This window comes from Pelodiscus sinensis, chromosome 6, assembly GCF_049634645.1.
Source record: "Pelodiscus sinensis isolate JC-2024 chromosome 6, ASM4963464v1, whole genome shotgun sequence".
NCBI classification, from domain to species: Eukaryota; Metazoa; Chordata; order Testudines; family Trionychidae; genus Pelodiscus; species Pelodiscus sinensis.
Genome location: NC_134716.1, coordinates 34,392,267 through 34,414,330, shown reverse-complemented (window position 1 = coordinate 34,414,330; position 22,064 = coordinate 34,392,267). Strand labels below are relative to the sequence as shown.

Genomic DNA, 22,064 nt, shown 5'->3' with positions numbered 1-22,064 from the left:
TAGAGTTTTTCAATTTCCCCCACTATAAAAGTCATGAGTGCTCACTAAAGCTCTCTGTGTTAAGGAAGATATAGGAAGATAAATTCCATTTCTCCTCTTTTACTGCACTTGTAACAACTAAGCTACCCTAGATGATCCCTTTTAATTTTTTTGAGACATCTTACAGCAAGTGTTCCTAAAACAGCTCCTTCTTATTAACATAGGATCTCATGCCAGGAACTTTCAATTGTAATACCCCATGTTACACTGGACACTCTTATTCTCATCTACCTACTGAATGGCCCAAAGACTAGATGACATGACATTGGCATGATTTTGGATTTTTTTTTTTTTTTTTTTTTTTTTGCTTCTAGAAGCCATACTAGCGGGGCAGAGAACAGGCAACATCTTCATCAGACTTATGATTCAAGGCAGTTAGCAATGTACTTTTTCCATCAACTAAGGAAGCAGCCCTATATTTTGTGAGACCCAAGTCATCGTTATGGGCCTACTTATGTTAACAAGGGAAGGAACATAATGTATAAGTATTAACAAAACACACAAGACAAGAGCAGATTTCAGACTTCCATCATTACCATTCTTTCCTTGGGCATGCATTTTTCTAATGAATCAAGCCTGTTAAAAAATGAAAATGGTACCAATTTTGTTAAAAGGGTAAAAATTGTTCTAATAGAAAATGTTAAGTATGCCCCCCTCGCCCCCGAAAAATCAACTGATGCAATTAAAATGCCAAAGCTTTCATGTAAAATTGCAAGGTACCAAATACAAGAGAGAAAACAAACGCATTAAAAAAATCATAGAAAAGTATGCCAATTTTTGAACTATAGACCGAGAGAACCTCTTTTCCCTGTACTGAGCAAAATGATAGCACAACTAACTTTAAGAAGAGGTGAAAGCAGTACAACCACCATTAAAAAGCCAAGAACTTCAGAGTTAACTTTGCAATAACCCATAGGAAAAAATCGGATATTAACAATTTAAATGTAAGGTACCATATTAAACACTGCCTTGATTTATAATGTTGAACAATTTTCCTAAAGCCCAATTCCTGAAGTAATATGAATGAATAAAATAAAGAAAGCTCACATTTTGATGTAAATAGAAGTTTCAAACCTTTATGACTGTGGAAAAAAAAAATTCTGAAAGTGTGAACTCTAACTGATTAAAAAATTAGAAGGATTTAAAAAAAACCATGATTTTTGATAATTTTAGGGAAGGTGGTAGCCACAAAACCAAGTACTGTACATTCAGAATTAAATGCCAAAGCTTCATCCTTAATGCCATTCTCTTTGTTCTAGACTAGAAGCAACCTCTTAGCTGGAACAGTATAGAGGGGAACCGATTGCTTTGCATTGATTTGTTACTGCATGTACAAAGTTTTGAAAATTCTTAAACCTCCCCTCCCCTCCACAGAATTTAAATGCTAACCCAAGATAAAAGTTACATTTCTATAAAAAAAGAGACATGCCAATGAGATCGTGCTTTGCTAGGAATGTGTTTACAAGCCTATTTTAAGGAATACAATTAAGAATGGTTTCCTAGCAAGCATCCCTTGTTAGGTCATCTCTGCCCCATTCCAAAACCATCATCTTTTGTGCCATCAGCTCACTTTATCTCTGTAAGACTCATAGAAAGGGAATGCAAAGCCCCAAGTCATTCTGTTAGTTACCTGAAGCAAGCAGGGTAAGTGTCCTTAATAATAGTATTTAGTAAAGTATTGAGCCTGAGACGAAAGTGTGATGACATAAATAACTAGAGAGACTCTCCAGCTGAAAAGAGCCCTACTGTGTTTTCACCACTCAGTGATGCACATGCCAGTCCTTCAGAGATAATAACCATCCCCCACATACAAACACATTCAAGTAGGAATTGTTATAGGGATGCTCCTGGCATCCTCACTAATCCATGGAGGAGAAACAAGTAAAGGATATATAAGAATGGTATAAAGGACACAAACTGCAACAAGCACTTGGTACAACTTGCTGGGGGGGGGAAGGAGGGGGTCAGAAAGGGGCAAAAGTGGCTTCCCATCAATTCTCTCAATGTTGCAACAGGCAAGTCCACTGCCACAAGTCAGAGCAGACTTTAGATCTTGTGCCACCTCACACTATGTGTTTCTCTCATCCATTAAGCATCTCGTAACCTTTATTATGTGCAGCAGAATAAAATATACTATCATGAGCAAACTTCAAAATTCAAAGAAATGGTAACTTCCCTAACTTATCGTTGAGCCCAAATCCAATGCAAAATTGGTCTAGGAGATATGACTTGATCCCAACTCAGGGCTACTCCTTCACCCCACCATCCTTCTATGGTTCTATATAGGATACCAAAGTATTGCACCTTCCTTTTCTTTAAGATTACAGGATACACTGTTACAACAAATAATGGCTACTGTACCAATCGTGTTTACCAGGCACCTCCTACTAAAGCACTTATGCCAACCTATCACAATTTAAAAAAATACAAAACACAAATATCAGGAAGTCAAACATTTGGGCAACAAATCAAACAACCCTTTAGCCATGCCTTCCATATCCCAGCCCATGATGCATGCTGCAGCAGAAGAGTGTGATTACTTGTGAGACATGAACTTAAAAAGTAATAGCTACTCTAACATCTTAGAACCAGTAGCTACTTGTGCCTATAATTGCTTTGCTTGGAAGCTTAAGTAATCTCTCTTCCCTTCTGACTTGGGGCCTAGTCTAAGGCAGGGCCAGCCCACAACATTTTGGCAACTGAAGGTGGGGGTGCTCAAATGATGCCCCTATTCCCCCTCGCTTTGGCCAAAACTTTGAAATGTCTCAATTCTGCCTTCTTCCTGGTATACTCTTCTCATGGTACTGCTCTGTTACCTACATATGCACCAGCAGCAGACACAATTTTCTACACTCTGGGTCCTGGTGGCACCCCACCACCACCACAGTCTAGCACCTGAAGCGGCTGCCTCAGTTCACCTCATGGTAATGCCAGCCCTGGTCTAAGGCCTTCCAAAGTTAGTAGCGAGACTTCCAAAGACTTCACTGGAATTTGGATTAGATCTTGTGCAGCTACTAAAACATTAGTTTTCACATATACTATAATTACATTGTACTTAGGGGAAGAAGGATTAAAGGGCTTACCCCAGCTTTAGGAAATATAAATCCAAACCACTACTTTACCACAAATTGCCTGTATCACTTAGTTTCTCTCTACCTCAGGTTTTTGTTTGTTATTAGCATTTCCCCTATGCCACAAGACAAATACATTAAACATTATTCGGGGGGAACCATACAATACATAGGATAGATTTCTTACTATGCCTCTTCATGCTACTCTAGGTCCCAATGAACTGTTTCACTCCACTGCTCTCTTCCATTTACTGAAGTGATTAGAAATTGTCAGCCTCTCTATGTTTCAGACTGGAATGAATCAGTTTCCCACCTCCTGCTTATGAAGTGAAATTCATACTAATAGACTCCAAAACAAATGCACCTGGCAAATCTGCCCTATGTCCTTGCAGGCTATAATGTTATACACCACTCCCTGACCTCTTCTGACAGCTGTAAATTCCCACCATCAAAGTGTTGTTGTTATTATTATTATTATTATTATTGCTTTTATGAGAGTGCTGATGTTTGAGGCAATGCATCTTTTGTGTGGGGAAATGCTGTATTGAGAACCTGACTATTTGCCAACACTGCTTTCTCCTAGAGTGAAGAAAGCCTTGACAGAACCAGAAGAGAGTCTCCCCTTCCTTCACATTTTGTCCTGGGCTGGAAGGCAAGTTGGATATTTATGGAAATGAGTCAGGCTTTGAAGGAATGAGTTCCTTGTCCTATATATCAGAAATCACATCCCCTCCCCAGAAAATGTGATATTCCTGAAGGATTCATTGTCAAGGAGATATTACCAAGTTCATGTGGTGCTGCAAGGCCTGGCTGCTTGAGAAAGGTTATTTTGAAACCAAACCTGAAACTGAGCAAGGTTAATCAGATGGGATGGTAAATGATGGCACAGTGAATGCAGCTGCTACTACAGCCCAAGGGCTGTAATGACAGCTGCAGAGATGCTATACTGGTGCTTCACTTCCTGGGGAGATGATTTTACACCACAATGCAGACTGTTTGTGCAAGGTCTATTTATTTGGACTTTGGTTTGGGATCCAGAGTTTGGTCTTTTCATGTCCAAACTGTTACTGAATGTATCATGCAGAAAATACCATTTCACCTTGACAGGAAAGACAGATTCTGATGCATTCTTTATATACTGTAATGTCCTCGTAGAAGTGCCCTCATTGGAAAACACTTCATGCAACTACAAGAATCTTCAAGTTTAAGGCAGTGAAATAAAAAAGAAACATCAGTCAGAGGGAACATGGAATATTTCCATATGGGGGAAGATTTCACTTAACATAACCATTGACTTTCTTAATCAGAATTGAAAAGTATTCTTAAACTTTATTTTAGGAAATTAGTGAGAAGAGGTGCACTAAAATAATCAGTTAGAAAAAAAAAGTTACTTATTCAAAGAGTTAATAATATAACCTGTCGCTAATTGACATTAGCATAATCAGAGAGAAGATGATTAAAGATACTGTGATTATTGTATACACTTTAGATTAAAAATGCAAAGCAATAGCTTTGAAAATGGATAACTTATATGATGGATAATGGATTTCCCTACACTAATTTACTGGTGATAGTTTTGTTTTAAAGTGCAGCTCCTCTGTATGTACTGTTCAGGTGCGCAGTGCCACTTGAATTTGATATGGTTTAGGTTTCATGGATAATCCATATTTTGGAGTCAGATCTAGCTGGTCCTCAAGACATTTCTGAAGCCTTAGCTGTTGCAAAATGTTGGTAAGAATAATAAAAATCTCATTCCAAGCTACGTCCTCTCCCAAACACTTTCTTATTCCCATTCCAAAAACCAAAACTTTTTCAACGAGGCCTTTGTTGAGTTCACCGTTTTCATTCAGAAATCTCTCTGGTCTAAACAAATCAGCATTTTCCCATAATGTTCTATGGAAAAAAGAAATGAATTTTTAGATGCCCTTACATGTACAGAAAACAGACACAGAAACACGGAACCTGTACTTCTAAATAAATCTATTTACTTATGCCAACCGGAGCATCTGAGTTTCTAAATGAGTCTAAATGAAATTTGCATTGGTTTTTTTTTTTCAATAAATCACAGACTTGTGTAAAGAGATCACGTAATGGAATTTTGTTGCATCATGCATGACTTGGCTGTTTTCCCTTGATCCATGTATAGAATAGATTCCTTATGGGTGAACCTGAACAGCAGTGGACAGTGCTGTGGGGCTGCATGCTATATCTACCTGCACCCAGTAGAGACTGCAGTGGGTAAATAACAGATCAGTCCAGAGGCATGGGTTCTCCACATAGGTTGTCCTGATTCCCTAAAGATCACAATGTGGGGATCCCTGATTCACTGACAGAGCAAATTGGAAGGAAACTACACGAAGGGAATCTGGGAGAAATGTTCCCTCCCTCAGGTAATGATTAATAAATGGAGCTTGCCTCTGCTCTCACTGAGACCAGCATAAAGGAGAAAGTCCAATGAAGACAACAGCATTACATTGAGGTACATTCTGTTTTAGCAAGATCAGATTCAGGGCCACAGTGGGTAAAGAACAAAGCATAACAAACCTCCTGCTCATTTATCTGGTGAAAACCAGTCCTAAAGCTAGTTTAACTGTCCATTTGGGTACTCCTTGGACTGGTAGAGGCATCATGTTTGTGTGGCCTGGGTGTCCCTGTAGCCCAGTGATCTCCAGTTGTAGGGCTGACTCCCTGGGGCCAGGGATAGCAGGTATAAAACAGAGAAGTTTTGACTTGTGTCAGGGCCTAGGCAGACACCCCCAGAATTAGAGGAATGTATCAGTGGCCTAAACACACCTGTTCATCCCCGATTCAGCTGCACTGAGAACTCTTCACACTCAGCTGAAGATTTTGACTCTACCTTTACGAGAAAAGCATAGGGCATTGCAATATCTAGGCTAAAATTACCACAATTATCAGGCTTTGTTTTACAGCATGGGTCTGGAAATAATCTCAGCACCATATCAGACATATATATTGATCAGGTGAATTTTGCGCGGGTTCCGGGGAGACTTTGATGTTGACCCCTGTTAGAGACAGGATACTGTACTACGTAGCCCGAAGATTGGTTCTAATCATCCTAATGGCTCTGTCCCTGTTCTAATCATCTTCATAAACTATTTTGAGGAGAATGAGATTACTTCCCGATCCTTGTACATTACTATTTTATATGTGGTATGCCCAAGTGAACACAATCTATCCTCTTATAAACATAGTAAAAATACTGATTTTAATAAAGTGCCAAATGTCATTATGAAACATACAAATGAAATTGTCAGATACTTACTCATCATGATTTACTTGATACATATTAACAAAGATACAGGTGTCTTTGGGAATGAGGTATCCACTGAGAAAGGTTTCTTTCGTTGCACTAGAAAAGGAAAATGTATCACATCAACATATGCTAATTCTCTGAACATTTAGGGAACAAAATAATAAAACTTTTTTCATCCCTATGCTTATATCTAATGAGTTAGATGATCATACTTAATATTACTGAATGCTAGACAATGTCATGAGGCACCAGATTTGATCTCCTTTATCTACAGTAGCTGTTCCTGCAAACTAAAGGCCTAATATGCTTTCATACTCATATACATAGTGTACAACAACTGACTTCAGATAGACTACGTCTAGACTGGCATGATTTTCCGGAAATGTTTTTAACAGAAAATTTTTCAGTTAAAAGCATTTTCAGAAAAGCGCGTCTAGATTGGCATGGACGCTTTTCCGCAAAAGCACTTTTAGCAGAAAAGCATCCATGCCAATCTAGAGGCACTTTTCCGCAAAAAAGCCCCGATCGCCATTTTCGCAATCGGGGCTTTTTTGTGAAAAACAAATCTGAGCTGTCTACACTGGCCCTTTTGCCTGAATGGGAGCAGCACAGAATTTCCGCAAGAAGCACTGATTTCTTACAGTAGGAAGTCAGTGCTTTTGGGGAAATTTTCAAGCAGCCAGTGTAGACAGCTGGCAAGTTTTTCCGGAAAAGCGGCTGATTTTCCGGAAAAACTGGCCAGTCTAGACACAGTTGATTTATACTGGTATAAGAGAGATCAGAATGGGCCCCTAAATATCTATGGTGTAAGATGAAGATAGTTGGTGTAAATAAATAGAGTTCTATTTTACTTCTATGAAACTCCATGAATTGATGCTGAGTATTTGCTCTAAAGTGCTCATTTTAAGCAGTGGATGGGAGGCACTGTTATAACAAAAACAACCAGGAGGCCTGCAACACCTTAAAAACTAACAAATTTATTTGGGCATAAGCTTTTGTGGGCTATTTAAATATTAATAAATGTATTATGCCCAAATAAATGTATTAGTCTTTAAGGTGCCACCGGACTCCTGGTTGTTTTTGCTGAAACAGACTCACATCTCTACCCCTCTGAAAATTGCTATAACAGTATTCAAATACTTAATTTCCTTCAAATATTTAACCCTGTGTCTAGTTAAAATAGACAAATTGGGATTTCAGTCTTAAATGAAGAAAGTAAGGATGATAATTATTTCTCCAACTTATTTTATTTAGACAGAAACAAGCTTGCGTTTTGCTTCTTACCGGTGAGGAATGGTAAGTGGTATAAATGAAGTGTGCCTTAAGACTTCACTTATGAAAGCTTCTGTATAATGCAAATCTTTCCTGTCATCAAATCTAGGTGATCTGAGTCCAATCTTTTCATCTTCCAAGAAAAAAACCCAGGAATGTTTAACATGGTTCATGAAAACAGCAAAAGGCTTCATTTTTTAAAAAAGTAAATACCTTACCAATTTCTTCTTGAATTTTTGTCTGAATGTCTGGGTTCTTAATCAAATATATAGGAAAATCCAAAACAACATGTTGAAACTGTATCAACAATACAATTTTGACCCTGCAAAATAAATGGATCACCAGGTTACTGCCATCATACAAATAAGATGAAACACACAAATCATAAAGGAAGTTGGAGGTGTTGCACTGGTATAAAATATTTACATGCCAGTTGAACTACACTTAAAATTTCTCAAGAGTTTAAAAAGTTGGTTGGATTTTTTAATACCTACCAGCTCCAAAGATGTCATTAACTGTACTTATTATTTTATCATTAGATAAGACCGGAGCTTTTCCACCAAGTCTTTTGTCATTCCTTAAACTTATTAGAGCATCAGTAATGTCTCTGAGATGATTCTAAAAAACAAAAACAAAATCTGTGATACTATTTTCATCCAAAAAGCTTTCACAGAACTTTCTATAGCAAGTAGTGTTCTAACCTGAAATTCACAGAGCATATATGAATCTTGGAAATTCCTGCTAAGACTATTCTTGCAAGTACAATTAATATTTTTAAAGCTATGTCATGACGCATGGAAATTTAGTTTAGAAAAGTACTGACTTCTGTATATTTCTGAAAAACAAAATTAAGCAATAGTCAGTAGTAGCTCTAAAAAATATAGTCCAGACTCTGCTCTCATTTAAATTCTGTAAATCCAGAATAATATCGTTCAATCAATTAAGTTAAATTTTATATGAGAATCTGGCAGCATTCTATCAAATGTTGACTGAAAATATGTACTTCTTCCTAGCAGAAATGGAAAGCTTGTTTCATTTGATTACTCCTGAAATGGAAAAAAAAAATACAGATAATTGAATTCATCTGAGTGCTTGTTTAATAATATATAGATATTATATTGTAGATTTACTTTGGAAGATTATTGGACTCAGATATCCAGGCTAAATGGACTTTGCTTTACGCAACATGTAGCCTGACTTCCCAATGCAACTTGGTTGTCTAACTGCCCTTTGTGCCTTTAGACAAATCTCTCTGCCACTCATCATTGTAAAAGGTAAAATCCTGCAGTCCTGTACTATTGATCTACCCAAATGAAAGGTCTTCCAGTACTGGACCATGCCTTTGCCTGTCTAGGGATAAGGAAAGAGCCGGCAGGGACATGGGTGGGCTGGTGCTTTAGCTTTGGGAGCTATCCATTATCACCTCACCAATCTTTCAGAGAACCAACGAGAAGTGGGGCTGCATTACAGTGGAGCTGTATTATGATTAGTCTAGGAAAGAGAAGATATTTTTAACCAGTAGATGTTGGTAAACATCAGTTTCACCAAACTAGTTTTTGAAGGTCATTTAATAATAATTGAAATATACATATAGGCAAGGTAAGAAAAATGTTGCTTCCGAAAGTATTAGAGCTTAAAGGGATATAAAGCTTTAACTTCATTTATAACTCAATGTCTGCTGTCATCAAATAATTGTCTGACCCATACCCAATCATCTCCCACCATTATGAAAATTCAGATAGATACAAATTTAAACAAAATGAATGATTTTATGCATCTCTGAAAATTTTAATGGATAAAAATCTGTCACAATTATAAAAAACAAATTCTGCCTAGACAAATTATCATGTGTAATGGGACTGTATTAAATTATCTGTCGAACCCCTCATAGCTGGAAATGATGACTAGGGGAGCTGTGCTGATAGGTTGCAGATGGAATAAGAGGAGCTGGGGAAGAAGAATGGAGTATCACAACAGACAGCCACGGAAGAAGGAGGAACCCAGACTTCTGATTTTGCCCCTTCTTTTACTCAGGCAAATCCCTTATTGAAGTAAATGGGATTGAACTGATTGAACACTCAAGAAATTTCCTCATGATAACCTGTAAGTAATCTCCTGGTGTCTGAGGTGTAGAACATGGTTCTCCTCTCACTTACTCACACAAATCGGAAGTGTCTCTCCACTCAAGGTCATGAAGCTGGGTCCAGTGTTGTAAAACCAGTGCATGTGATAGGAGAATCAGGTCCTTACATTACTCAGGACCAAAACTGTTCATTGTGAACAAATTAAAAAAAGAAACCTGTAAATGTTGATAGGCATTTCCTTTAAACATATCTCTTTTAGAATATGACACCAGGTTTATAGGGTTATTTTTTAACGCATCAGTTAGTAGAAGTGGCCTCGTGGAAATTTTCTTCTGAAATTAAGAAAGACCAGTTCCTAAGCACATTTGTTTCCATGCTGATTTTATTTCCTTTAGATCGTCTGATACTGGAGGTGGACAAATACTGGCTCAGAGGCCAGATCCGGCTCCTCAACTTATATATATCCTTTTTTAATTTGACCTAGTTTTCACTTTTTATACAACTCCTTTTTGATTTTTATATCATGTAAGATCTCCTGGTTAAGCCAAGGTGTTCTCTTGCCATACTTTCTATCTTTCCTATGCAGTGGAATAGTTTGCTTTTGAGCCCTTAGTAATGTCCCTTTGAAAAACTGCCAACTGTCTTCAGTTGTTTTTCCTCTTGATGTTGCTTCCCATGATACCTTACCTACCATCTTTCTGAGTTTACTAAAATCTGCCTTCCTGAAATCCATTGTCTCTATTTGTCTGTTCTCCTTTCTACCATTCCTTAGAATCATGAACTCTAATATTTCATGATCACTTTCACCCAATTTGCCTTCCGCTTTCAAATTTTCAATCAGTTCTTTTCTATTTGTTAAAAATCAAATCTAGAACAGTTTGACCCCTAGTAACTTTCTCAACCTTCTAAAAGAAAAAATTGTCTCCAAGGCAGTCCAAAAACGTATTGGATAATCTGTGCCCTGCTGTGTTAGTTTCCCAATGTATGTCTGGATAGTTGAAGTCCCCTATCACTTCCAAGTAGAGAATATTAATTACAAAATTGTTGTTATCGATCTATAGTTTTGAAACCTCACCTTATCATATGTGGTATAATGTTCTTCTACTCGTTGTGCAATGAAGTTATTTAAGACCTCATAAAATCCCTGGGCAGCCTTGACAATGGGAATTGGAAGATAACGAAACCAGGGCATAAAATCTCCTGGGTTGATAATACTTGTGGCTTTTAGAAAATCCGCATTGATCCGAAGCATGCTAATGTAAGCGGGGGCGGGGGGAGGGGGGATGGTCCCGCTATTGTGGGGAACTTTACTGGCTTCTATACCACCCCGGTGAAATGGACCAGCGAAAGGATCTGAGTCCCCGCTCCCACTTCCTTTACCCCATGGCCTCCCTGATCCTGAGGGCTCCCCCTCCACTCTCCTGAGTAGCAGAGTCCTCGAAACCCCAACAAGGCTGGGCCCAGGTTTCCTGGGGCTTAATCCCCGACCTTGTAGTCACTAGGGGCAGGAGTTAGGGTGTCCCCACTCCGAGGTGCTCTCTTCACACTGCATGCTTTCTTGGCCCAGTGATCATTTCATAAGGTTCAAAGCAAATACAATTTATTAAACATCAACTGATTAAAGAGAAAAGAATAAGAAAAAATGAGAATGGTTAAATGAGAACAAACAGCCCTGCTCTGTAGCACAGGGACATCAAAACAGCAGTCTGCAGAGTGTAAGGACAGTCCACAGTCTCTTCCTTAGAGGCCCCTTAGAGGCCCTGGATGTGCTGCAGGGGGGCTGCAGGCTGGACACGCTTGCTCTGGCAGTGACCACACAGCCTCAAGCTCTAAGTGGCCAGACCCCTCTCCCAGTCTGGCCTGCTGGGCCTCTTAGCTGGTGATATCTCCCTGCCCAGAGCCTCTCCCCACACTTTGCAGGTCCCAGCTGCTCACCACACCCAGCTGCAGGCTGTGCTGCTTTGCCAGTCTCCAGCTCCTTGCATTGCTTCTCTGTCCCTTTTGGCTCTCTGAGCACTGCCGGTCTCTGACTGCCAGTCTCTGACAGGGTCTGCGCTCCTTGAGGTGTGTGTGCCTGGCTCTGTTGCTGCAAAACTGCCCCTCAGCACAGCTTGCACTCCTTGGGCTCTCTGTGCCTGGCTCTGTTGCTGCAGGACTTCATGTCCACACAGCTTGCTCCTCTTAGCTGTCTCTCAGCTCTCTCCTTGCTCAGAGAGACCCAGAACAATCCCAGCTCACAGGAAGGACGGGGCCTGGCCTCTCACTTTCCTCACTGGCCTGTCCAACCTGTCAGTCAGGCTGAACTGGAGTGTTGACTGCTTTCCATTGTCTCTGGGGTCTGTCAGTCTCATGGACCCTTCCCCTTTTGACACTGAGAGCTGGCGAACCAAAAACTCCCACAGAGTTTTAGTAAGGGTCTAACAGTCCCCTTACACTAAGAAACTCTTCATCATTATATTCATACCTTTTGCCAAAGCACAGGGCACAGACGACATTTGCAACAATGCAGGTGGTAATACTAGTGGGCTCAAAGGCACCTTTCGCTGAAGAAAGCTCCAAGAACCTTTTCACCAGCGCTGAAGCTTCTGCACAAACATGCTCTTCTAGAAGTCAAGAGCAAGTAGATACCTTGGCTTCTGACTTTGAAAAGGATCTTAAAGCTTTACTGGCAATTTTCTTGTGGAGTTTCCAGCTCTCCCCATATTCTACAGAAAATGTTAGACTTTTTCCATCAGCAAAGAAAGAAAAGGTATGCATCTTGGGCCTGCCAGCAAAACTCTCTTCATCTCTTAGTAACACTTGATTCACCATCTCTAGACCATTCACTACAACAACAGGTACTATACCTAGCTTTAAGAGAGACACGTCCCCATATTTTTTCCTCATTTGGATAAATGAAAGGTGAGGATATTCTCCAAGCTGAAGCAGGTTCCCCACAATTGGTAGTGACCATGGACCTGGTGGGAAGATGTGCCTTTTGGTCTTATTACCTATTATGCTTATAGAAATTAAAACAAACGCCATAATAACAAGGGTGGCCATCACCTCTGAAAAGGACATCTTTGCTTCAAACAGCATTGCCAAAAGTGAAAGCACCTAAAAGAGAAAACAATGAAAGTTTTGTTTACTAGTATTCACTGAATAACAAAAAACAAAAACAACAAAAACCCTACATACTTAAAATAAATGTAGACTTGAATAGAGATGGGAAATATAGCAATATATATTTGGAAGGGTTTGTTTGTTTGTGGATTTGTTTGTGCAAAATAAAGTCATACTTTGGGATCACCTATACAAACCAAAGGTGTCACTTAAATTAGCTGAATGTACTACTTTTTATGCCAGAATATGCCTGGTGAAAGGTTTTAATAGTTACTTTTGTTTTTCATCAGAAAAAAGTCATGACTGGTATGATGAGAGTTCAAAAAAATATTTGCTAACAAAATTAAAATCAGGTCACCTATTCAACTGTCATTTTAGTGCAAAGAACACTTTTACTGTTACAAATCACAAAATAATTCAAATTAGTTATGGAAAGAGTAATGGAAGTTTTACAGGTTTCTGATTCAAATTTACTATGTATGGTACTGTAATTAGTCAACAAAATGAATAATGTTTTAAGTTTAAATCCTACAAATTTTAACTTCCCTTTTGCAGGCACATTAATGAAAAAATTCTGTTACATGTAATTTCTTGAACTTTCCTATAAGTGTAATCTACGGAAAATGACTTTTCCAGGTCAACAATGGGCCTCACCTGCTAGTAGCAATATAAAATGAAACACTTCACACCAACTTTTTCTTACATTTAATAGACTTCTTTAATTGCATCTCAATATCTAATTTACAGGGAAGTAAAATCAGGTACTTTATTTTTATTTTATTTTATTTTTGCAACTTGGAGACAACAGAATTTGAGAGTAAAGTGAAAGTGTAATGTGTTAAATGTCCCAGTCAGGCCCTGACACACACATGAATATTTAACAGTTAATATGAGGTACATTAAATAGCCCCAACTTCTCCTTCTCCTATTCCCAACTAGGGCTGCCAGGTGTCCAGTATTGACCCAGACCGTCTGGTATTTTTGTCTCCTGTCCAGTAAAAAAAATCAGAAAATATTGGACACCTAAAATGTCCAGTATTTTCTGATTTTTTTCCCTGCCAGGAGGTGAAAATACCAGACACCTGGCAACCCTACGACACACTCAACAACGAGGCCTGGGCCCAGCCCCTGGGCCCTTCCTGGACCCCCCCAACCCTCCCAAGGTGCTCCCCTCCTTTCTCCCCCACCTCCTGCTTACCTGGTTCCACAGGGGAGCTCTCTTCCGGCAGAGAGTAAGAAAACAAGAAGGCCACCAGCAAAAAAGGTCTTAAAGGGGCCATGCTGGGGGGGTTTTCTTGTTTGTTTTTTGTTGTTGTTGTTTTGGGGGGGTTTTGCTTAATAACTGTCGAGGTCCTTTTTTTGGCTGTTGTTCAACAACTTTGGTCTCCCCCTTTTTTTTCTCAACAGTTTTTTTTGGGGGGAGAGGGGAAGTGTTTGGTATTTTTGGTTAAACCATCTGGCAACCCTACTCCCAATCCACACAAAGTCTGAGGTAAATTCGAATGCAAATGTATCGAATTTGAAACAAAAAATATATGGGGGCTGGATTGTTGCTCTGAGACAGAGTCACGGTGTTTTCCATAATATGAACCCACTCTTCATACCATGATTCCTCTCCCTGTTTAGCTGGGATCTCAAGTATCTCTCCCCTGCTTCCATTTAGCAATGTAGGAGAGGTAGCTGGTCATCATCTGTGATCACAAGCCCCAGTTCAGGGTCCTTGCTTTAAAGTGGTGGTGTGCAACTCCTCTTTATCCCCCCATGTGCCTCTTGCATGCTGGGACATTAGAGCCCCACACTTCCTCCTTCTCTGCCTCCCTCCCAGCACTTCTGGAGCACCACAAATCTGCTGATTCATACTCCATCTGGCTCCTCCCTCTCCCTCCTAGAGCTTAAATGCCATAAATCAGCTGTTTGTGACTGTTCGAGCTTTGGTAGAAAGCAAGGTGCTCCAAAAGTGCTGGGAGGGTGGGGAAGGAGCAGGAAGTGTGGGGCTCTAGTGCCCCAGTACATGAGAGACACAGAGGGGAGGGAGAAGACAGGAGGTCCATGAGCCGCAGGTGGAATCCCACTGGGTCCCAGGCTTTAGGTTGCCCATCATTAGTCATGCGGACCGCTGAGATGAAGGAGGACCACTCATGTGGCTCACTTACTATTCTTAAAACAAAAAACAGGACTGTGTAGCACTTTAAAGACTAACAAGATGGTTTATTAGGTGATGAGCTTTCGTGGGCCAGACCCACTTCCTCAGATCAAATAGTGGAAGAAAATTGTCACAGCCATATATACCAAAAGATACAATTTAAAAAAATGAACACATATGAAAAGGACAAATCAAATGTTTTAAAGCAATAGCTCAGTAGCAGAGAATAGGGACAGAAGGTATGTTCAGATGGCAGTGACAATTCCAGGAAGAGTTCTGCATAGCTCAGCCAGGATTGCTCTTAAGAGTCTAGATCACGGTATATTGTAGTAGACGATCTGCCTTATTAGACAGAACACAGCATAAGTTCCCATCCAGAGGAGGGGCAAAGTGACATCATTCTATTCATCCTGACTCTTCAAGAAAAGTAGTGTGAGCCATAGGCAGTGGCTGTGCTTCTCCAGCCAGAGTGTGGCTGGCCCTTGAGCAGGGATGCAAGAGGAAGGGAATTTTTTTGTGGCATATCCCATCCTGCACATAAGGAGAAGCCAAAATCTGTCCCACAACTACTAGCTGCTCACTAGGACTGATCCTAAAGTAACACATGCTAAAGTATTCACTTGGCATCTTATCTGATGAAGATGTAGTAATTCATTTGCAGCACAAAGTTTGCCTAGAAGATAAGCACGCAGAACCCTTAGATGATATTTGCCTTATTTATTGCTATTTTAAATAAAAATGAAATTGTGAAGAAAAAAAAACATGGTGATTTAGACAGACATAAAACATTTTATATGATAATTTTCTATGTTATGCACCAAAATTCCTAAAGCTGGTGAATGCAGATATTCAAAACAGATTGAGCTACCTCCAACTTTGGTGAAATCCATAGAAAAAAATTGCTTGATTTCATAGAAATAGCTGAAAAATGGTAAAGTAAGAGTTAATATATTTGGATGTCTGGAATACTACAGTTTAGTTAAAAATCACAGCAATAAATTTAAAAACAAGAGGTTTGACCTTATCATATGGATCTGAGTACACAACTTGGTATGTTAAATAAGACATTTAGCTGTACTAATTGAGAAGACTAAGAATGGGTCTGTGAATTAAAGGCAGTGTTAGTTTTTCCAGTGTCTCTGGAATTCCAGTGTCTTTTTAACAGGTGACCTTTGCCAGCAGTGGCTTTAATGCAGCAGTTCTCAAATTGTGGGTCAGGTTTGTGGATGGTTTTAATGGGATCACCAGAGATGGTGCAAAACTTGATGAGGTCCAGGGCTGAAACCCAAGCCCCATTGCCAGAGGCCAGAGTTCAAAGGCTTCAGCACTGGGTAGTGTGGCTCAGGCTACAGGCCCCTCCACGTGGTGCTGAAGCCTTTGGATTTGTCCCCCTTGCCCAGCATGAAGGAGCCTTGAGTGGGCTTAGGTTTTGGTCTCCTCCCTCATGGGGTCATGGTGCAATGAAGTTTGATCTAATGTATGGCAAAGGTTCAGTTTCAACCATCTTTTCATTTGTGGTTCATATCAGTTTGATGTAAGTGAAGCCCAGTGACTTCAAAGGCGAAGACATGGAGTTTCATGCACTTAATTTCATTATCTGAAGACTTATTTAACACCAAGAGCTTAACAATGATTATCCTGTTATCTGGTTTGGTTAGAGACCTTGTTATCTGGTTTGGTTCAAGTTTGCAGTTATGAGTCTGCTTTCGGTCTTACATACTTGAATGACAATGTGGTTAAGCATTGGGAGTTTTTGACAACCTACTTTAAAATCATGATAGTTTTTTATGCTTTTAGGTGTCTCTTAGCAGCTCATTATCTATAATCTTCCTGTCACTTTATTTGTGCTTGCCCAACTCATATGGAACCAACTCAAATAAATCACACAAAAAACCACATGGTCAGAAACCATTAGCATGCAGTTGGAAGAGGAGATGCATCAGAACATAGCTGTAATATGGCTGTTTAAGGGCAGCAGTTGCTTGTATCATTTTGCACACAAAAAGGAGCAGCAACACCTCAAAATAAGTTCTAGGGAAAAGTGCAACCCTGGGTCTATGTCTAGACTGCAAGCCTCTTTCGAAAGAGAGCGTCTAGACTGCACGTTGAACTTTCGAAAAAGCGGCTTGCTTTTTCGAAAGAAAGCATCCAGTGAGTCTGGATGCTCTCTTTTGAAGAAGCCCTATTTACATTGAAGAACGCCTTCTTTCGAAAGAGGAACTTTCGAAAGAAGGCGTTTTTCCTCGTGCAATGAGGTTTACCGCCATCGAAAGAAAAGCCGCGTTCTTTTGATTTAATTTCGAAAGAACGCGGCTTGAGTCTGGGCGCAGGGGAAGTTTTTTTGGAAAAAGGCTACTTTTCCCGAAAAAACCCCTGAATCTGGACACAGCCTGGGAGGGGAGATTTGGTAAGATCAAGGGCACAGAGGAATCAGCCTTTGTGGGTAACTGCCTCTATGGCTCTATCTGGTAACCTGATGCCTAATCCATTGTAGGCGAAGGAAAGATTCTCACAGATAAGTGGGACTAAATGACTACACTGAGGTACTGCCATTTCCCCACCCCCTCAAAAAATAGAGAATTGGAAAAAATGGGGCAGTTTTAAGTCTAATTTAAACACTATTTATTGTGGAGTCAGCTCACCTTTATTTGGTGACAGCAGGGAAAGATCTCAGCCCCCTTCTACACTTGAGGAGCCTTGTGTATACTTGTGTCATAAAGCACTTACTCCTGCCTTTGTTGTAACAGAAGCTTCAGGGGGTAGCCGAGTTAGTCTGTACAGGATAAACTTAAAAAACAACCAGGGCCGGACTGAGGGGTGGGTGAGCCGGGCAGCTGCCCGGGGCGCCAACCGATGGGGGGCACCTGATGGCAGCTGTAAGTGGTGCGCGGCGTCCCTTATAGCTGCCATCAGGTGTCGCGTGCCCGGCTCCTGCAGTGCCGGCCCCGCGGCGCCGGCCAGCAGCACCCGACCCCCCATGGCCACGGAGCCCTGCATGGCCCGGTGCGTGTGCCAGCAGCGGTGGCCAGGCCAGGCTGGGCAGCGCATGTGCCGTGCGCCCCGGTGGCGGGTCCCAGGCTGCGCGCCAGTGGTCATGGCCAGATTTGTGCCATGCTCCCCGGGGGTGGGCCTGCACCCCACAGGCGGGCTCGTGCATGCACGGTGTGCCCGGGGGCAGTGCTGCACGCCCAGGCCCTGGGCGCCAAAATGACTTGGGCCAGCCCTGAAAACAACAAATGGTCTGGTAGTACTTTAAAGGCTAACAAAACATGTAGATGGTATCATGAGCTTTCATGGGCACAACCTACTTCTTCCCAGGTCAATGGCAGATCTTGATAAAATCTGCAGCAAGCATCTTCTGTCCTAAGCCCGGAGCTCCCTTCCCTTCCCCCCATCCGGTTTGTTTCAGGAAAATGAATTTGAAAAGTGCGGCAGAAGCACCCAGCCCTGTTATTACCTCTGCCAGAAACACTTCTGCATTCCTATTGGCTGTGCAAAGACTATCAAGCTCAGGGAAGGGAGGGGGAAAGAATGAGTGAACCACAATACTCCTTCTTGGGGAGTGAAAGCAAGGGAAGGGGAAGAGATGATTAAGTGAGCAAGCAGTGTTGCTCCCAGCTACTCCCTCTCTGCCTACCCCCAAATGGTTCCCTTGGGGTGTGTCTAGACTACATGCCTCCTTCGACGGAGGCATGTAGATTAGCCAGATCGGAAGAGGGAAATGAAGCCGCGATTAAAATAATCGCGGCTTCATTTAAATTTAAATGGCTGCCCCGATCTGCCGATCAGCTGTTTGTCGTCAGATCGGGGGAGTCTGGACGCGATGCCCCGACAAAGAAGCCTTTCTTCATCGACACAGGTAAGCCTCGTGAAACCAGGCTTACCTGTGTCGATGAAGAAAGGCTTCTTTGTCGGGGCATCGCGTCCAGACTCCCCCGATCTGCCGACAAACAGCTGATCGGCAGATCGGGGCAGCCATTTAAATTTAAATGAAGCCGCGATTATTTTAATCGCGGCTTCATTTCCCTCTTCCGATCTGGCTAATCTACATGCCTCCGTCGAAGGAGGCATGTAGTCTAGACACACCCTTGCTGTGTACTTAATTTCTGGAAGCCTTCCCTTGTTTTGCAATGCCTTGAGTAAGTCCTGGCACACTTCACACACTATGTTTGCTGGCTGGTCAGAAGAGAATAGGTTTGCTGCTTATTTATGTGGACATGTGTGTAAAGTTTAAGGTGATCTATTCTGGTCTGTGAATTTCAATCTATGAGATTTTTAAAAACAATATATATGAGATTTAAAATGTTTCATTCAGACAGTGCAAAATACTTTCTTGGAAGAAGGAGATGTTTTCAAGTTTGCTTTAAAATCGACTTTAAACTTAATCTATCATGGGGCACAAGGTTGTGTAAGAGAGGGGCAAGTTTTATAGAAATCTTGGTGGTGCCCAGAACAGGTCCAAGCCCTTTCCCAACCTGACTAAGGCTCTGGGACAGAATTTGGGTGCAGAGTGCAGGTTCTGAGGGGAGGGTTGGATGCAGGAGGGATGAGGGTATAGGCTCTGGCATGGAGTTTGGATACGGGAGAGGGTTGGGGTCCAGCTTCTGGACTAGGTCAGAGGATGGGGGTGTAGGGAAGGATGAAGAATGCAGGTTCTAGGATGAAGTTTAGGTGCAGGAGGGAAGAGAAGGTGGGGAGGAAAGAGAAAGTGGGGGGAGAGAGAAGGCAGGCGGTCAGGGCGGGCCTTACCATGAGGCGAACTGAGGCGGCCGCTTCAGGTGCCAGACTGTAGGGGGAACCACTAGGACCCAGAGTGTAGAAAATTGTGTCTTCTGCTGGTGCATATGTATTCTCTCTGCTCTAGATGCACAGAGATGGTGGAGTGCCATGAGAGAAGTAGAACAGGAAGAAGGCAGAATTGAGACCTTTCAAAGTTTTGGCCCAAGAGAGGGGGTATGGGGGCATCAGTTGAGATCCCCACCTCAGGTGCCAAAATGTTGTGGGCTGGCCCTGCAGATGTGCAATGCTTATCTGGGGCACCTTCCTCTGGCAGCATCCTGGGCAGGGAGACCAGAGGGTCTCTGCTCATTACTGCCCAGAGGAACCACCCCAACAGCTCCCATTGGCTGCAGGAGCACTTGGAGCGGGAGTAGCGTGGAGATAAACACCCCCTGCCCAGCAGTATTCCTAGAGCCTGAGCACCATGGGACCACATAACTCTCAGCCCCTGGGAGGCTGTCTCTCTCCAGCAACTGATGTCCATTTTTTCAATTCATTCATTAACAACACAAAATAAAGCTGTCAACATGCATCAGAGGGGTTCAGATCCCTCCCCTGCGCAGGGAGAGTTGAAAGGCTATGCTCAGCTGAAAGTGAAAACAACCCAGCCCCGGGGCTAGGAATCTGGAGCTAGAAACCCTCCATCATGGTTGCTTTTAAATCTAACTCTGTTTTCCCAGGAAAATCCCACAATCTCACCTGTCCTGGAGCACAACTGAGATTACAATGCAGCAGCCTCTTAGCACCCCTCTCTCTCCAGGAACTGCTCTCCTCGGACCCTCGCTGTGCCTGGGCTGCTCTCTCCCTTCAGTGCAGGAACACAACCTCTTCTGTCCCTCCCAGCACTGGCTCCCACTCCTGAGTTCTGCTGCCCAGACACTGGGGAAGAAGCTGTGTTCAGCAGGGGGATGGAAGCAGGGAGCTAGCTAGTTGGGGAGGGGGAAGCTGTGGGCTGACTAGGAGGATTTGAGGACTAGCACTAGCCCTAAGGTAAATTGAAATTGGGACCCCTGGCTTTAAAACACTAGTCCTATCTCTCTTCACACACTTACTTTTCCCCAAATTCTTTGCACTCCAACTCTGTGCACTCAATATCTTCTCTGTATTTCTCACCATAACAGCTTCTCTCTCCAGATTCCTGTGCTCCCTCATGTTCTTCCTTCCCCCAGTTCTCTGCGCTCATCTGCATTTCCCAACTCTTTCATACTCATCATGGATTTCTCAGACATTCATTTATGGGCAATAAGAAAAGCTACATTTGCAGAATCTTTAATTTATTTAATTAAAGCTAGGAGACTTTTGTATAGGACCTTCATCTACTCTGATGATGGGACAGGTCTGGGTATTTGATCTATCCCTTTTAAAGAGGAAGTGGTCTGTCTGTTTAAACTGTTTACAAGTATCTCTAAGTCAATTCAAAATTATAAATATCTCTGTAACTATATATCTATGTCTAGAACTATAAAATGATATCTGTATTGCTCTCTCTGGATAATACTTTTATTGGTATGAAATAGGCTGCTTTACCTAAAATGTTGTTAATTTGAATTGAATTTAATTAGTTGATATTAGATCACAAGCTATTTCAGTACTTCATGTCAATGTAATACATATTGAATATTGTTTATTATTCCACTGCCTTTGACTGCGCTATTAATAATAGCTGTTAACACAAGGCTATAATTTAAACAAATTTCAGGCCAGTCATTTTGTCCAATCAGAATGGACATCATGTATGTTATGTAGGACAAGCCTAAAATGTTGGTTCTTTTAGCACAAATCTCCACACTTAATTATGGCCCTGATCCTGCATACACACTTATGGTAAATTTTATTAGCCATGAGTAATTCCATTGAACTCACGAGTAAAGTTAAGTGTATTATTAAGTATTTGCAGGTTCAGGACCTGTATTAGTAATCAGGTAGTTACTGCCTGACTAGTATTTATAATCATTTTCTGAGATTAATACAGAGCATCAGTTGTATAGCCTTTCAACCTTTAGTTGTATATTACTTATATAGGAGTCATTAGCACAATCAACTTATTTCCCTTCTCTACCTTTGACTAGACTCTCTTCCATCTGATACAAGGGATAAAAGGAATGAATATGTTAGCACCGATTCTCCTTTTCTGCATGTTCTGCATTAGTATAAATTAATTTATGTCAATAAAGGCATTCCTAGTCTACACCTATGTAGCCAGATGGGTTTGTTTTTTTTTTAAACTTCACAGTATGCCAAATTAATCTCCTCTTTTATGCTGTGCTGTTCAACACTCAAATGAAATCTACCCACTTTGC

At 41.4% G+C, this 22,064-nt stretch overlaps 1 protein-coding gene and 1 long non-coding RNA gene across 2 annotated transcripts in view; both read right to left on the bottom strand.

Annotated features, from left to right (window-relative positions):
- The window catches only part of LOC142829843 (uncharacterized), a 72,341-nt gene extending 68,845 nt beyond the window's left edge, over window positions 1-3,496 (bottom strand). Inside the window, exon 1 of the long non-coding RNA XR_012904686.1 lies at window positions 3,298-3,496. This is a non-coding gene — a long non-coding RNA (uncharacterized LOC142829843). The remainder of the gene's footprint in view (window positions 1-3,297) is intronic.
- A 104-nt stretch (window positions 3,497-3,600) lies between these two features.
- Window positions 3,601-20,569, bottom strand: LOC102452968 (cytochrome P450 1A5-like). Its single transcript, XM_075931715.1, is given in 9 exon segments — window positions 3,601-5,003; window positions 6,394-6,480; window positions 7,669-7,789; window positions 7,875-7,923; window positions 7,926-7,953; window positions 8,147-8,274; window positions 10,816-10,993; window positions 12,163-12,836; window positions 20,464-20,569. Coding segments are annotated over 8 exon segments (1,530 nt in total). The 5' UTR covers window positions 12,819-12,836; window positions 20,464-20,569; the 3' UTR covers window positions 3,601-4,720.
- Between the last annotated feature and the right edge of the window lie 1,495 nt (window positions 20,570-22,064).